Here is an 18,175-nt window from a genome sequence, read left to right as displayed (position 1 = left end):
GCCCTCAAGGCTCCTGGGAGACTTTCAGGTTCTGTGAACTTGGCTCCAGCTTACTTTGAAAGGCAGAAAACATCAACTGAACCAGTTGCCATTCAGGGGAGATTTAATTATTCTGTTTAACCTCAGCCAGTGCTAAAAGTGCTAATGATTTCTGAGAAGTCTGAAATCGTTTCCTGAAGTTAGTAAAAAAAAAATGTCTACCTGCAAACGCGCAGGTTCCTGCCATTTCTGTTATATATATATATATATATATAAATATAAAATCTTTCATTTAATGTCCAAAGTTTTAGTTATTTTTTGAAGAATGTCTTGTCTTCCTGAATGTTTATGTACATGTCATATGAAATACAGTATTTACAGGTAGAAAGAGGCCATAGAAGTTATTTAGTCTAATATTCAAGCCATTTTCTTCTGGTTCTCTAAACAGGTAGAAAGAGGCCATAGAAGTTATTTAGTCTAATATTCAAGCCATTTTCTTCTGGTTCTCTAAGAGAAAATTTGCCTTTTAATACTTCAGGGCTGTTCTATAGCAGTGGTTATCAAACATTCCTCATCAGAGCCCTAAGATTCCAGAAGCCGCCTGGAGGGGAGTGCTGGGTTTTCTGTAAGGTGTGCCTGGTTCCTACTCCCACCCCACTCTTCTTAAAAGAGAACAGCTCCATATAAAATAATTTAGTATTAGCTTTATATACAGGTGTTTCTCCTAACATTTTATCTGTTAAAAGGGTTCCCTGGTAAAAAAGAGTTTGAAAACCACAACTCTTGTTATTCCCAGTGTAGCTAGGGGCCCCAATATGGAATGAGGTCATAGATAATGACACAACATGTCCTGAGCTCCTCTTTTTTGGTCTTACCTTCATGAATGCCACCAAACACATGGAGCTTGGGCCGGACTCGCCTCTGGACTGTGTTTAAAAGCTCCACGCAGCCCACTCTTTGAAGCTCCTTTGGAACCCAGTCTCGAAAACCTAAGGGTAAAATGCAATCAATACTCTTAATTTTCTTTCTGCAGGTAAGGTTTCATTTAGACTTTCAGGAAGCCATAACTCACAGAAGGTTTATTACATTATCTGTAATCCTAGCCTCTCCATTAAAGCTCACAATGGCTTTTAAGGAACTTTTCACTCGTCACTTTGTCTTCTTTAGGTTCTTGAAAAAAAAATTCTTATTATTTTTTTTTGGTTTCCATTTTTTTCTTCCTGTTAATTAACATTTTTTTTTTTTTCTATAAGGGATTTGATTTATTCAGCCACTGGTTTCAAATCTTCTTCATGGACCCAATGACATTTATTCCTGGCAGTCTCATAATATCTCTTTCTGTCTCAATTCAGTTACTTTCCTTTTTTATTATATCTTTCTTATAGCAGTTTACTTCCAAGATAATTCAGAGAAGAAGGTGTAGGAGGGGCTGCCTGCAAACTGGCCACAAGATGCCTTGCTCTCTTTAGCTACATCAACTCTTAACCCTTGGTGGTTCCCGCTGACCGAAGCTTGGGAATGCCAAGTTTGTCCTCCAGTCTCCCCTTTAGCCATAGGTAACAACGGTGACCTTGTGGTGGCATGCAGCAAGCTGGGGCTAATTGACTATCTTTATGTAAAAGCCACTTAGTTCTACGCTTAATGCAGAAAATCCATAAAAACTGACATCAATTATGGCAAAAGTCAGCTATCTGGATGATTATGGTCTGAAATGAAATCCATACACCTCAGCAGGATGAGGTGTGAAGAAGGCAGGTGGGACGAAAGGCTAAATCATAATGCGTGGCAACCCATTCCATAGCTCCATTAGGTGAGTTCTACTATCTAGAAATGATCAGGTAGAAAGGGACAGACAAGTTTATTCCACTTTGGCGAAACTGCAGAAACGGAGATTTAGCATCTCTGTAAAGACATGTTACCTGGGGTGTGGAGAGTGGCCAGAGAGTCTGGGAAGAACATCGGATGAAAGTAGGGGCCCTATAAAAATCCAACCAGGGGTTTTAAAACTTTGTTAATTAGAGAGAAAAGTCCTTCATTCACAGTGATTGGCATATTCCCTCGTGGACATGCTTTTCTTGAAGGGGTAACATACTTCATATACAATCACCTGAGAAAGCATTTTGCTCAAACTATAATAGTAACGTCCCATGGTGAGATGGCTTTCCCTTCCCAGCAGGAAAAAAATTCAAGGCCAATCCCCACTGCTCCCCCAACATCCCAATCCAGCATTTTCACAAGAATCCTGATAACTCTACTGATTTAAGATTCAATTTCACCTTATGAAAACTTTGCCTGACCTTTTACTTTGGAACCCCTTGATGCAGATCTTACTGTGCTCTCTGCACAGCCAATCTCTGGACTATTCCATCTTTACTACAAAGAGACGGATGGTAGCCTCTCTCGTAAGAGTTCCTGGGGTGTCTGAATTCTTTGGAGGCTAGAATCAGACTTACTATTACTGCCACTTGCTTCTGTGCCAAAATTAATGACTTGATCAATCTGTGAGTTATATTCCAAATAATACTTCAGGCATGTAAATGTTTCGATCTGAGGATGTCCAAATCCTTTACAGTAAACAGATTAAGGGGAATCATATACCTTCAACCAACCAGGCTGCTCGGGGAAAACATCGAGTGGGCTGGGAGGCTACCTCTGGATGATCTCACTGGGTAATTCTGCTGATCAGAACATTTAGCTAGTGATGTAATGATTTAGTTAAGTCTCTAACAATTGCAAAATAGGGAAATTAATTAATTATGACTTGATAAAGATTGTTGATAACTATTATCTTTTAAAACATGGGATGGAGTGGTATGGAGTAGGGAAAAAGCATGGGAATGATGATTATGAAGCGTTGAAAAAGTCGGGAATTGCTGATCTTTTGCAAATCCATACATTCAAATCCATACAATCTCCCTGTCTGTAACAGAACTGCCCCTGCCCCAACCCCCAGCCTCTTGCTTCCTCTTAGCTTTAAAATGTGCCACCATGGCTCATGCCCTAGTCCTCCCTTTCGCTGTGTCTTTGTGAAACACACAGCACTTCCCTTGTGAGGGCAGGAAAGCAGCAGTATCTACACAGATTAAATTCACATTAGGGTATGCAGGTTAGATTTTTTATCTTTCAGGCTGACAGAGGAGGAGTGTCATGGATAACAACCCCAAATCAGAGAGGGAAAAAAAAAAGTGAAAATCATTTATTTTTGTATTAAGTGTTTCCACCCCCCACCTCCCAAATCAAGACAATCACCGTACAATTTAACATTTTGTTAAGAGGGTAGAGTTCATGGTACGTGTTTTTTTGTTTGTTTGTTTGTTTTCACAACTTAGAGAGAGAGAGAGAGAGAGACAGAGAGAGAGAGAGAGAGAGAGAGAGACAGAGAGAGAGACAGAGAGAGAGACAGAAAGAGAAAGAAACTCTCCTAAAAGTGAAATATCTGAATTTTCTAAATACACTTTAGTCAAGGAAGGGTCCTGGCATAATAGATACTGAGTAGATGGGGGATCAAGGTGGTAGTCATGTTTGGAAAATGTTTTATGGCAAAAACAAACCACTGACAAGCTCATGCATAATTACAAGATAATTATGTAAGTCATAATCATCTTTAGACCCATAACCTGGGTAACTAAAGGTAGCTTTGCAGCACACTAATAATCTTACCCTGGTTGCAGGCTCAATGTATCTATCTATAGGATGAGTATCTTTAAGTAACATTCAACCTAAGTCCTGATTTAACACCTTAGCTCAAAAAAAAAAAATCCTTTTCTTGTATAATCAGCACAAATGTTAAACTTTAAAGCTCTCCCAGGTTCCTCTGTTATATAAAAGAGGAAAGTTTGCTCCTTTGAACAAAAGTTTCCATAATTTCACTGCCATGCAAACGCCCTGTGATTGGGAGGTCCCTGTCTTCCTGCCAGTCCCTACCCCATCCCCCAACCCCTTACTCCAAAGTGAGCACAGTTCTTAAAATAAATTATCAAGCTAAAAGGACTGTGGTGCTCCATATTCATTTGATTTTCCCTGACTTGACTAAATAAAAAAATTTAATTTCAAGAACACCTGTAAGCCCAGCAGAACTGCTGAGTTTAATTATCATACTGGGTTTCTTTAAAGACATTGACACTTTTCTTTTTGTATTCATTTTTTCTTTCTTTTTTTTTTTTTTTAGAAAAATGATTATGTTCCTGAAGCATTTATTCATTATGCTTGGAAAAAAAGGCATCTTGCATGACAAAAGGACAACCTTTCCTTCACTTACCTAGAGGAGGTCCGTGTGTCATGAGAATGTCGATGCCCTCAGGGATTAGGTTCCACTTGTCCAGCAGAGACTGACCTCTGGGTAGGTTAAAGCCCCAGCCATTAAACCACGGGGTCCTTTGGGGGAGATAAGGCACACGGTATCAGGCCAGCAGCGCCTCGTTTCTGCTGCAATATTTCTCTCTGGCACATTCCCCCACGGTTTGCATGGCTCTCTTTGCTCTTTTTGAGGACTGGTCCTGGCAGCAGGATGCTTTTTTGTTGACTGCTTCAAAACCAACCCATTTGAAAGCACATGTGGAGCCTGTGAATTGTTCAGCTAGAAAGGGGCACAAGAGCCTTTGCAGTGGAGACTTTCCCAGCAGACTTCTATCAAAATCTTAACAATGCTTCTTCTTCCCCCAAACCTCAGTGCTTCCTAAGATGCCCAGCCCGGATCCAAAGCATTTCCACCCTTCCTGGAGGGCCTCAGAGCTGAGAAATTCCATCGGTACTTCTTCTTCCTCCCCATCACTGTGGAACTACTTCACCAGAAAGATTCTTACTAAACACCTTGGAGAAAAGGACAAGTGTCCTGAAGGCAGAAATCTCTGTACAGGGAGAATACCCTGGATGGAGAATGAGGAAAGAAATATGGGGGCTCTGAAAGGTTAGAAGGCATGAGTGAACAAAAAGCCAATGTGGAATTTTCTTCCTGTCACTGAAAGGAAGCTATCTGGGGACATCCTGGGTAACTCGGGAATCCACTCTCCTGACAGTGAATATAAGCATTCCACCCTCGCAGGAACTTTTGCTCCAGGAATGAGGTTCTGAGATCAATGCTACGGGGACTTTGTCCATCCAATGCGCATTTCTAATTGGAGTTGAAAATGTCTCTACTATTTATAATAACGGGGGCACGATCAATTTTTCTCTACAGGCTGAAGCATATCAGAACAAAGAAGTTCCCAATGATGTCCTATTCCCAAACATCTAGCTATAACCATTATTTTTCGAAACGGATTCTTTTGTTCTGTAGGAAAATTCCAGTTTGCTAAGGCTTACATGTAAAAGACAAGTTGCTCCCTTTTCCAGTTTAGCCTAACTTTTCCCCTCAACTTAAGCTGCCCCTTCTATGGCTACTGAAAGAAGTAAGCATGTGTACAAGGTCACCTGGTTAGTCACAGCTAATCAAACAGGGTGCATTCTTGTACAAAGCCAATCATGGGCCAGATTAATCAGATTATCTGAAGACTGAACTCAGAAACACTGACCCAGCATTCATGTGGTGGTGGACACATATAGGCAAGGTCAGAGGTGAAAGGATGGCAACGAAAGCCATGTGAAAATCCACATTACAGATGACAGCCTCAGTTCCCACTGAAGTTTGAGAGAAGAGAAAGTTCCACATATAAGAGACTGTGTAGCCCCAACTAGAAAAAGAGAAACCAAGTATCTGACTTGGTTCCTAACCATTTATGATAACAGTGGTAATATATTAACAATAATTATTATTAAAGCTATTATTTATTGACTGTTTACTCTATGTCAAAGTACTATTCTAAGCACTCTCCTTGTATTAACACATTTAAACCTCACAAGCTCATGAGGTAGGTGCTATTATTAACCCTATTTTACAGATGAGTAAACTGAGGCACAGAGAGGTCAAATAAACACAACCAATGAATTGGATATAAACTCAAGCAGTCTGGTTCCAAAACTCATACTTTTTAACCACCAAGCAATTCTTATATACCACTTGAATTAACTTACAACTTGCTTGTCCTGGGTGAGTCCCTTCTGTACTCTTTCAGGTTTGAGTATCTTGTTGCTTGAAACCAAATGAGTTCTGAACTGGAATGATATAGCAATTGCATGGTTCTGAAACTGAGCAAGAAGATGGTGGAATGGACACCAGTGGTTTTTGCCTGCTCAACTCGTCCCCTTTCTTTTGGTAATGGCAACTGAATTTCCTCTGGGGAACCTTTCCCTCTCCAACTCCATACATGGGCTCTCGTAAGCCTAACTCTTCCCTGCTCTAGAATGAAGGATGTATTGCCTCTCCCTGAACAGCGACTGGCCTAGGGATATACATATGACTGAAATTAGGCCAATGAGAGTCATGCTCAGGATTTTGCTGGGGCTATAGAAAAAAAAGTCATGGTTTCCTCTCTGGGAACCTGACTCTTAAGAACTATGTTAGCTTGGAATTGCCTGGGAGCTATCTCAGCCACCACGCAGAAAGCCTGGGCTTGAAAATCAAACCACCACAAAGAAAGCCAAGCCAAGAAACCAGAGTGCCTTGATGACCCTGTTGGACACAGGGATCCAGCGGGGCCCAAAGCCAATCACATTTTCCTTCCATATATAAGCCAGAAAAATTCTTTTCTTTTTATTAGCTTGAATTCAATCCTGCTTCTTGAAGCTGAAAGAATCCTAATATATACAATTATTACATTTAGTGTAGAAATTACCTCCATACCTATGGTAGGTAATAACCTCCTCCCACTACAGATATTTATGTCCTGATTCTTGGAACCTGTAAATATATTAGCTTACATGGCAAAGGGGAATTAAAGCTGCCATGGAGTTCGGGAGCTAATCAGTTGACCTTAAACTAGGGAGATTATCCTGGATTACGTAGGTGGACCCAATGTAACCACAAGTTTCCCTGAAAGTGGAGGAGGGAAACAGGAGATTGGAGTGATGCAATATAAGAACTCAACCTGCTGTTGCTGGCTTTGAAGGTGAAGGAAGAAGAATGCAAGCCAAAGAATGTGGGCTGCCCCTAGAAGCTGGAAAAGATAAGGAAAGAAAAGGAATTCTCCCACAGAGCCACCAGAAAGGAATCATGCCCTGCTGACAGCTGGACTTTAGCCTAGAGAGACCCCTGTCAGACTTCTGACCGACAGATTATAAACTAATAAATATGTGTTCTTGTTAAGCCACTAAGTCTATGGTGATTTGTTACAGTACAAATAGAAAACTAATACAGTTCCTAAAATGGTTGAGCTGGCTATAAAAGGCAGGGACTGTGAGTGGTACTGGTCTTACTTGGTACACAACGTATGTTTAATCAACACAGCGGTCCCACAGCCGTCCCACAGCCATACTGCCTCGGTCAACTAGATGCAACACTTTTGGTTTCCTCATCCCAGGCTGCCACGGAGGCACCAGGCAGTCATGGGAATAATGCCAAGTAGATCCTTTCAGAGCTCAATTAGTCAGTCTCACTCTCTCTTATCTCCTTGGCCTCCCTGCCTTCAGAATCTTAAACATTTTCATGAGAGTCTATCATAGCGCTTTCCCAGTTTGAGATGTCCATCCTTCCCCTCCATTTTACAATGATCCTTTCCCAACGTTTGTCTTAAAAATAAAAAAGGGGAAAAAAAACACAACAAAAAACAAATGTAGAACCCAATGAAAACTCAGTGAGCATTTTGGCAGGAGAGAGAGAAAAATAAGCAAAAACATCTGTTTTCCTAGATTTTGTAAACAAGCTTCTGGGCCCATGGTTCCTGACTGAATGGCAAATAAAGTAGTGTTTGAAAGAGTCCCAAGCACACCCAAGTAGTTGGTACAATGAAGGGCTCTGATTTCACTGCCAGGGTCTGTTTGAGGACTCTGAATCCCCAAGACATCTCTCAGGCTTCTTGAGTCAAAGAAATAAGGCTTGATTTTCTGTTTTTCTTTTTTTTTTTTTGTCTTTCCAGTTTTCCCTCGAAGAATTTTCTCTTAGAAACCCACAGCCCTGTTCCTCCAGGAAATGCTCAGTTTTATACGTGCTCTGTAAAAGATTAAGACAGGCCCGTGCACTACAGATGCCCCAAATTTCATTTGGCTAATGTTAAGCTTGTGACAAAATCCAGAACTTTCCAAGTGAAGGGTAAACTTTAAAAATGCCTGGTTTTTATTGTGATTTAAACCTGTATGTGTATCAGAGCAACAGGTTCAGCTATAGGGAAAGGAACATTCATCAAATCCCTGATATGCGTGCCATAGTAGTTTTGCATAGACTATTAAGCTTAATTTTTCACAATTCTTGGGCTAGGTATTACCAGCTCTATATTTTGATTAAAAAAATTTTTTTTAAAAAAGCTGACGGTTGAAGGTGAATGGTATCAACTTACTTGCCGATGTTCCCAGGACTGGTAAGCCCAGATTTGAGCCCAGATCTGCTTACCCCAAAGCTTATGTTTTTTCCTTGCACAATGCAGAACTAAAACCTTCTCGCCCAATGTTTGTTTGGGCTCTCACATACAAAAAGTCAAGACAGGGCTGCTCCATGCATTCCCTTAAGGTCTGCTCCGCACAACTCCAGAGGGCGCCGTGGCACTGTATGCCGAGGTGGCCCTTAGTCAAAATAGAGTTTGACTTCCACAATGTTGTTTTCTGTGATATTTTCTGTTCCTATGGATCCTCTCAATAAGGCCCTTTCCACAAGACAGTGGCCAGGCAATGGAAAATGCAGCCCAGGGGAGTGTTCCAGAATAATCCCAGCCTGACATAATCAATGGGGTATACAGAAGTTAGGAGACCCATGTCCTGATTCTCATTCTGGCATCAATTCATTAACTCAGGTGGATCTTAAATAAGAGAAAGACCCTCCCCCCTCAGTGGGCTAGTTTCCTCCTCTAAGAAATGATTGAGTGGATGTGTTCAGTTACTGGATTTCAGGATTGTTTTTAGATTGCAGAAATCTTATGCAGGGGCGCTCTTGCCAGGGGGCTGGGAAGAAGGGGCTTTGAACCTGCTCGCTCACTCAGCTCCCTTCTCCTTTCAGACCTACACATCTGAGCACAGCCGGCAAAACCTGGCACATGATGCTATTTCTAGGATCTAGAAATCCTAACATTCTAGAATTCTGTGCAGGCTACCAATGGTCTGGCAAATGCTGTGAATTGCTTTCAGTGAATTCCTGAAATTGCCTATAACGGGCTAAATCCAGGGTGGGAGAAACAACTACACAGAGCTGAGACAGAATGTGTCAGCATTAATGAAGAATGCTTTATCCAGTTGGGTTTCAACCTGAAACATGAAACCCCAACAGTGAGCCCATCAGGGGTTCACTGGAAAGTATGTGCCAGAGTCAACCTCCAGAGCCCTACAATGGGTTTTGTTCTGTAGCAATGGAGGGCGAAGGGGGACAGGAGGAGAGAGGAATCTAAGGGAACAATGTTTATTGCCTCAGCCAAGGACTTAATAATTAGCTGTGACTAACAAAGACCACATGGGAACCACTTGTAAGAAAATGTCCCACAAAGCACCCTATTGCCAATCAGCCTGTAACCCGTCCCCTCATAGAGAGGGGTTAGAAAACCCTGGAAGGAAGGGAAGCATTTCAGCTACAAGAAGCCATTGGAGAGAAGACTCAGACGGAAGACGGCGTCCTCCCCCTTGCTCTCAGAATTAGAGGCACTTGGCCTCTCCAGGCTGGAAGTCCAGGAGCAGGCACTAAGGGAGTTAACATAGGCAGGACTCATTTCAGACAATGTCAATACAAAACAGGTTTGCTAGATGGAAGCAGGTTGAGAGGAGATCGCAGCAAAGGTCATCTGTGTTTGCAGTACACAATGCTGTGGTACAGGCAGAAGGGAGCTGCCGGCCCATAAATCCGGAGCGTGGACAGCTGAATGGCTGTTTACTCCCCTACCAACTTCAGTGGGGGCTGGGCATGCCCCAGGAAAGCAGGATTTAAAGCGAGAAGTTGGTACTTGTTCATTTCAGGTGGACGGCTCAGGTGCACAGCCCTGGTGTTGGTCAGTGCTAACAAATTCTCCATGGACAGACGGGTCCTGGGCAGCCTACATCACAAAGACTTGGGATTCTTATTATTACATTTTCCTAGGTGCCTCTGTAGTGATTAGGGCTTGGAAGCCCTGGGTGGGATCCATTGGAAATCCGCCCAGAAGCTGTGAAGGGTAAAATACAAGGGTTCACATAGCATGCAGACATAAGAGCTGGTGGGTTGGCCATGCCACTTACAGCTGTGAGAACCTGGAGGGTCTGTAAAAGTTAGCCATTCTTGTTTTGGAGGCAGTGGGTATGAACATGGATCATGGAGTCAAACAGACCCACGTTCAACTCCCAGGTCTGCTCCTTACTGGCTTCTCTGAGCCTCGGTCTTCTCATATTTCAAATAGAAACAGAGTATCTGTCTATGGGGATAAAGTGAGATATTGTATGTAAAACTTGTGGCAGAGTAGTGCCACAAAGCCTTAAATGTGCAGCTTGTAATTTATATATGATATATAAACAGTATACATATACGTACGTACGTACACGTGTACACAGACACACACACACACACACACACACACATACACACACAGCTGCTCATGTTACTTTTTTCTCTCTAGAATTTCCCAAGCTGCAGCTCATCAAATCATAGACCTTCCAGCTCCAGACTTTTGAGAAGTCCCCAATGGATAGGCAAGCCTTACTAGATGGCTGGATAGAGCCTGATTCCTCCTGCTGATCAATTATTAAAACGCATTTCCTCAGTTCCCTTTTGAGTGGAAGTTTTCAGAAAAGCACTCACTCAATGGCTTGCTGGCTTGCTCAGTCTTGCACAGACAATCCCGTGGAATGTGAGCGCACAGACAAAATGGTTAGTCAAGGCTGCTTAGCTGGCTGGTACAGGTGGTTAGATTTTGACAGGATCTTAAATTGGGGGAAGTTCAAAGAAGGTTACTTTGGGTCCTTGGAATATTTATAATAGGGGCTTAGAGAGGTTCAGTGGAGGAACTGACAAGCTACTTATTAATGACATCGCTGCGGCCTGGCACCTCCATTAAGCAAAACTCAGAATCTGGGAGCTAGTTTTCCCATAGACTTTCTTTTCTAAATGGTGGCACTTCAGAATTGCAAACTTCTCCAGGCCTGGCACTCCCAGCTGCCATTGGCCCCTCCCTACCTGCACATCAGACCAGGTCCAAGAGAAGCTAATTTAACCACTGCTGGTTAAAATCATACCGCACTTCATAGCGCCTTTCACATGCCATGAAGCTGTCATGATAATTCTTGATCTCTAGCTCACCTGACAGCTCAGGCCTCCCTTGACTGCAAAGCTTCCCGTCAGTTAGAAATAGCGGTTTCCCTGGCACCAGATGTGTCATCCTGAATATCCAGATGAAAGGCATACACCTGCCCTACTCCCCTCCTTGCCTCCTTTTCTCTTCCTAGCTCTGGAGTTTGTTTAAGAAGCCAGCCTTCTCTCCCCAAGTCCCTCTACTTGGCAGCCTGGAAGTTACTCCTCCATGCAATTAAAAAGATGTCTTGCATTAGCCCAGGGAGGAACTTCACACCTTGTGCTGCAAAGAGACACACGCACTCCAACTGACATCGCTAGGAGAGGGAGGGACAACTTACTTCAGGGCAAGATTTACACCCCTGTGCAGCTGCCTGGGAAGTCTGCCTACCCGAACCATGGGAGGCTCAGCTGCCACCGAAGGGCACTGCTGGCTTCTCTCGCACCAGCTGTCCAGTCCCATCTCGTCACTGTGACTTTGTAACTTGGTCTTTCATTATGAGGGCCTTGGGATGAAAAGAGAGACTGTTTTGATAAAGGGCAGGCCTGGGTGAATAATGTGCCGTCTCTATGCCGTGGATAGGATAGGAACAAATCACACCTGGGGTAGTCACCTGAGACCCATCTGCTAAGAACGGGGGCTTCGTCAACCAACACAGTCACACAGTGCAGTTACAAACATGCCAACGGTGTCCCCTTTTTGTAACTAATAAGGAACAAGTGTCAGAATTAAGCCTCTGTTACCCATTTTCCTTTCCCCTGCTGGAAAGGAGATGATGTCAGCAATTTGCTTTAGGAACCAAGGGGAAAAAAATCACTATGACCTGTTTTTGAACTTAGTGTGCCCTGAATTATTAAAAATAACAGTGTCTGCCTGGCCCTTCCAAGCATACCTGCCTTTAATCTTATAAACAAGTTCATAGCAGGAAGGGGAAGATTTTCAATCCATTTCCTTCCCAAAGGGATATGAGACAGACTATGCCCATTCATCATGCCAAGAGCCTAACAGGGCAGAGAAAAGACCATGGCAGGACTTCTGTCTGGTTGGGCAAGTGAAGCAGACCAGGGATGTGCCTTGGTGCTTCCAGAAATGGCTCTTGTTCTGTGGATGAGGAAATCAGAGCTACTCTGACCAGAGGCTAGAACCTGCACTGAGCAGCTCCCAGGGGGACCTGCAATGATATCTAACCCCCGGCAGGGAGAATTCCTCAAAGAGGGACATCACAGCATTCATCATCCAGATTTCCCAGAAAAAGGGAGGCTCCATAGATGGAAAGAAGGAGAAAAAGAAAAGCAGCATTCACCTTCCTTCCGCCCTCCCTTTTTTTTTTTTGGAATCATTTTTTTTTTTACTGTGGTAAAATATATATAACATAAAATTTAACATTCTAACCATTTTAAGTGTATAATTCAGTGGCACTAAGTACAACGTTTGCACAGGGTTGTGCAAACATCACCACCATCCATCTCCAGGACTTTTTCATCATCCCAAATAGAAGCTCCGGATTCATTGAACAATAGCTCTCCATCAGCCTCTCTCCCAAGCCCCTGGCAACCACCATTCTCCTTTCTGTCTCTATCAATATGACGATGCTCGGTACTTCATATAAGTGGAATCATACAATATTTGTTCTTTTGTGTCTGGTTTATTTCACTTAGCATAATGTGTTCAAGGTTCATCCATGTTGTAGCGTGTACCAGAAATTCATTCCTTTTTATGAATGAGTAATATTCCATTGCATAGGTATACAGCATTCATTTTTGTCATCAAAGGCTTCTAAGCTAAGGCACTAAGCTTGGCCCTTTGGAGACCTGGACGGTAAGGCTGAGTCCCTTTCTTCCTGAAGTGCATAGTTACTGGGTTGAAAGTCAACAAGGATGGGCTCATCCTCCTGTACTTCGGGGGGCATTTACTCATTCAACAGATACAACTTGGATGCCTCTAATGAGCCACTTTCTGGCAAGGCAGGTGCTGGGAGTATAAAACTGAACTCAATTTCCAGGATAAACCCACACCTCACCATTTCATAGGTAAAGTTGCTCTGGACAAAAGTCTTTGAACTCCAGCCTTCATTTCTAAGTAACCCAATTTTAGGGGAACTGGGGAACATCAGAAGATGAGAATTCATCCAGGAATTCCAAGTAAAGATTGTCCCCCAGGCCAAGAGGTGACCAATGACATGTTTGCTAGGAATTCTGAGGGGGACGTCTCCTCTCATTTCCTCTTGTACATCCCTTAATAAGGCTCTTCAGCTGAAGCCAGGACCACAGAACACAAAACCATATCCTACTAAAGACTGAGCCTGCGAGGGCCGCGTGTGTCACATGCCTGGCTGGCTCCAAAGCAGAGGACAAACAGGACAGTGGAGGATGTGGGACGATTGCCAAGTACTCAGGCAACTCAGTGGAGAACACCTGCACCCCCTCACCCCCTTCCCTATCCTGTAGACATGTCACAGAAACTTAGCAGGTAGAGAGTGTTTTTCTACCTTCCCAAAAGAGTAAGAGAAAGAGGAAAGGTTGGCTCAGGATTATTAGCTAGGTTTTGTCTTGTTACATAGTAAACTCTTAAAAATGGATGTTACCAGATAGGGATGGACTGATAAAAGTAAATCTCTGCCCCCAAATGGAGAATACATAACAACATTTTAGTATGTTTAACTTAGTTTAGAAGGTGTCTGTGTGAGTGTGTATTGTCACACCTTTATGTTGCTAATGCTGGTTTCTTTTTATACTATTTCTAATCCTAGGGCACCAGGCAGATATAACTGGGGAGGATTGTGCTCTTAAGAAAGCCTGCTGCCAGAAAGACAGATCCAAAGAGAATAAGTGATAAGTGGATAATAAATTGCTATGCAGTAAAAAAAATAAATAATTTTTAAAAAATTATATAAAAAATTACTATGCAGCCATTCATTAAACGTAGCAAGGAAGTTTGGCAGCTCGGTGACTTCGGTCTGGCTCACCACTGTGTCCCCACCACCTAGCACAGAGCAGTCCCTTAAGTCTTTTTCAACTGTATTGAGTTAAAGAATGAGTGTTCATGAAGAGTTTGTAGCTTCATGAGAAAATGTCTATGCCTTGATGGTCAGTGGAAAAGCAGTGTATTAATCTGCATTTCAGTATGAATTCAAGTACTTAAAACATGTAGAAAAAAAAGAAACAGACCAACATGCTGAATGAATGGTTATCTTGGGGGTGGGAGGATGATTAGGAATGATTTTTTTCCCCCTCTTTCTATTTGTCGGCTATCCTCTACTTTTTCTGTACTGACTTTATGTCATTTAGACAGAAGAGAAACTACTCAGTGTAAAACTCTCCATACAGCCAAATGCAAGTTGAGTGCCGAAGGAGAGATTGGGAGAATTCATTATCTACTTCAACTCTACTCTTTGGGTGCAAAGCAGAGTCCTCCAAGGCGTGAAGAAACTGGTGGGTTTTGGGGGGATGGTTGCTCAGGAAGATGATGTAGGGTTTGCCTTTTTTCTCTCCTCTCCCCATTACCATTTGTGGGGATGGAAAGCATCTTCAGGACCAGAAGTGTTGTATTCATTCAAATAATTCAATACACGGTAAATTTACAGAGCATCTGCTGTGTGCCAGGCACCATTCTCTTGGTGGTGGTTCATCTTTCATTTTACTGAGGAATTTTAGTTTAAATGTAGGTAACATTATATAACTGCATAGTACTTATTATAAATCATTTGCACATTTAGTATCATGTTCACAATAACCCCAAATGGTGGGCAAGGTATTAATTTTTGAGAAACCAGTGTACAGAAATAGGAATTTTAATAACTTGTCTGAGGTCCCCTACAGCTGAGGTTGGCATGAACATAATTTTGTAGTCCAACGATTAGATATGTAAGGTTAACAGTTAGACAGGTCTGGGTTCAAGTTCTGACTGCTTTCCACCTTGGGCAAGTTCTTCCATCTGATCTCGGATGAGATCCTAATTTATCTTCTTCATTAGGATGAGATCCTAATTTATCTTCTTTGTAGCCCCACAAAGTGTACCTTCTCCCCATTTCTCAGATTTAGAGTGTAGATACCAAAGAATTGAGTAGCTCTGTCTCAAAGCAACGAGTGTTGACATTCAGCTACAGGTGAACCAGCTTCGGATAATGGGACAGCCCAACATGAAGTTTCTGCAAAAGACACGAGTGCAGTCCTGGCTTTTCTAGCTTCCTTGCTACATTGCCTTGATGATCTCCTGTTTCCTTAACTGTGCAATGGGGATAACAATTCCTATGACACTCGCTAGGTCGTCACACAAACGCCTGTAGAAGCGAGCTGCAGCTAAAGGGAAAGTGCTCTCCGATGAAGTGTCTTCTCGTTCCCCGATCACTGGCTATCCATGTCCGTGCTGCCTGTTTGTGCCGTTTGAAACACTCAGAAGAACTGGAATAAGTGACAAGTAGGTCAGAGGCAAGTTAAAGTGTTGGCCCATTTATCTACCATTTTGGCTCTCAACGACCAGTTTCAGTCCAGACCGATTTAGTAAAGTGAGAAAACTGTGACTGCAAACTGGCAGTCCACACCATCAGAGGAATGAGGGAAAAGCTTAAGCTGCCCCTTCAATTCAGAGGTTAAAGCAAGCAGACAGACTGTGTTGTCTCCCTTGCGGTGTGCCAGGTGATCATATATTATTAATTGGGCTCAGCAAACATTACTGACCACCTTCCACTGCAAGGCTCTGGCAAGGCCTCCAGGGAGATCTAAATACGATGAGAGACCATCCCAACCTGCCATCTGGTTGGGATAACGAGATAGTCACAGGCAAAATTGTTCTCCCCTCTCCCTGCCCATTAAAATTCCACTGAGCTCTCCAGGCTCAACACATATTTTCCCCAAGAAGCTTTCCCCAATGCCCTCAGCCCTTTGTTCAGTGGTCATTTGTGTAATTTATCACACTCTGCCGTATTAGTGGTCTCTATGCATGTGTGTGTTCTAACGTATTTCCCACCTCATTCCACAAAGCACTTGAGTCAAAAGTTGTGTTACGAGTATGCCTATCTTCCCCAATGCATGGAGAGCTATGTCCTGTGTATACTGGGCTCTCCAAGATCTAACATGGTGCCTGCTATGTAAGAGATACCAAGAAAATATTGATACTAGTGAAAAGAGCAAGGGAGTTTAGAGTAAGTGCCCCAGGGAGTAATCCAGACAACATGTGGGATTGGAGGTTAGGATGGGGTGAGACAGATTAAAGTTTGGGTTTTTAAACAACAAAACCCATTTAAGAATGCTTAATTATCACATAGGCTTTTGCTGCCAGATACGATAGCCACTATGTGGCTACCAACCATTCAAAATGTGGCCAGTGTAAATTGAGATGTACTGTAAATGTGAAACACGTTATTTTGGATACTTCATACAAAAAAGGAATGTAAAAATATCCTGATTTTTAATGCATTACATGTTTATACGATAACCTTTTGTAGATAGGGGGTTAAATAAAATCTATTATTAAAGTGAATTTTCCCTTTTTTTTTAACTTTTTAATGAGGCTACCAGAAAATTTTAAATTACATATGTGGTTCATGGTATATTTATTTTGGACAGTGCTATCATAGACTGCATAGATGTTCCGACTATGATTCAGTAATCCCTGTTTAGGGATTATATCCCATCAAAATAATGCAAAAGCAAGGAAAAATGCTATGCACAAAGGTATTCACTACTATGTTATTTATAAGAGCAAAATATTAGAAACCAATATATCCTAAACTCTGCATAAAAATAAGAATGGTTAAGAAAATGACCATGATCGGAATATCCAATGATATGTATACTAGGCAAGCAAGCACTAATTATGAAGACGCGGTAGAAGCACGGAAAATCCTTAAGACATAATATTTCTTGGAAAAGTTAGCCTACGGTGTCTGAATCTACATATAATCTGTGTGTAGGCATGTTCTTTCATTCACTCATTATACATTAGCTGAACGATGACTACACACCAGGTTCTGTATTAAAGAAAGGTCAGGCATAAAAGGGAATGCGGAAGAAGCCAGGTAAACAGACAATTGTGTGTACAGATGGAAATATATACCAGGTGAGATGGCCATCTGAATGAGGTCACAGCTAACTTTTCCTGGGATGAGCAATGACTGGAAAAAAATGTGAAGAAAAACAAAATTGCTAGCTATTCTTTTGCTCAGGGACAGTATCGGTTTCTCCCCAGATTCCGAACCTTTCTTGGATTTTTATTGTAAAAGGGCAGAATGGAAGTCAGTATCTGACCCCATGGCAAGCCTCTGGCACGGAGCAGGTGTGCACTGTTGGCTCAGAGAGGAACGGGGTAGTCCTTTTAGTAGAGAGGCTTTAGAGTCTGAACTGTGTCTGAACCAGTGCTAACACCTCCTGCTGCCCCTTTATGAGTCTCAGTTTGCCCACCAGTAAAATGGAGATAATTCTAGTATCTACTTCATCAATTCATTGTTGAGAAAATTCAAATAATCCATGTAAAGTTCTCAGCAGGGTGCTCTGCACATAATAAGCACTAAATAAATGTTGATTTTATTATTATCATTATTGATCAGATGACAAAGTAGAAGGGTGGAGCCAGCCTGATTCTAACACTACATCCTAGTTGTATTGGGTCACTTGTTTTCAGTTTCTAGAATCTTTTATAGCCATTGAATTTACTCTGCCAAGGTTTCTTCTTCATTTTTTTATGCCTTGAAGGATGATGAAATTATAAATGTTCTATATAACATGATAGTGAAATAATTTAACCAGAGAATTATTTAGGTCTGCTGTCTCTCACTCAGCAACGTAACACTTACAAAAGCCAGACAGTACTCTCATTTCAAATTCCATTCCCTCCCCCACCAGCCTGTTACTCATTCAGTTCCAATCTACTTAGAATATTAAACACAATTTATCAATCTCCAGGTGATCTCTCATTAGTCAAAAACAAAACCA

The 18,175-nt window shown here is 42.1% G+C and overlaps 1 protein-coding gene across 7 annotated transcripts in view; it reads right to left on the bottom strand.

The window, feature by feature from the left end:
* Positions 1 to 18,175, bottom strand: part of MPPED2 (metallophosphoesterase domain containing 2) — a 162,286-nt gene that overhangs the window by 3,274 nt on the left and 140,837 nt on the right. For all 7 annotated transcript variants that reach the window (XM_081063656.1, XM_081063657.1, XM_081063658.1 and 4 more), the window contains 2 exons: positions 4,238 to 4,353; positions 855 to 968 (listed from right to left, as the gene is read on the bottom strand). In XM_081063656.1, the coding sequence (XP_080919782.1) occupies positions 855 to 968; positions 4,238 to 4,353 (230 nt within the window). The remainder of the gene's footprint in view (positions 1 to 854; positions 969 to 4,237; positions 4,354 to 18,175) is intronic.

The sequence above is a fragment of the Rhinolophus hipposideros genome (assembly GCF_964194185.1).
Source record: "Rhinolophus hipposideros genome assembly, chromosome: 10".
Classification (NCBI taxonomy): domain Eukaryota; kingdom Metazoa; phylum Chordata; class Mammalia; order Chiroptera; family Rhinolophidae; genus Rhinolophus; species Rhinolophus hipposideros.
Note: the sequence above shows the minus strand (reverse complement) of the source record. Positions and strands in the feature narration are given on the sequence as shown.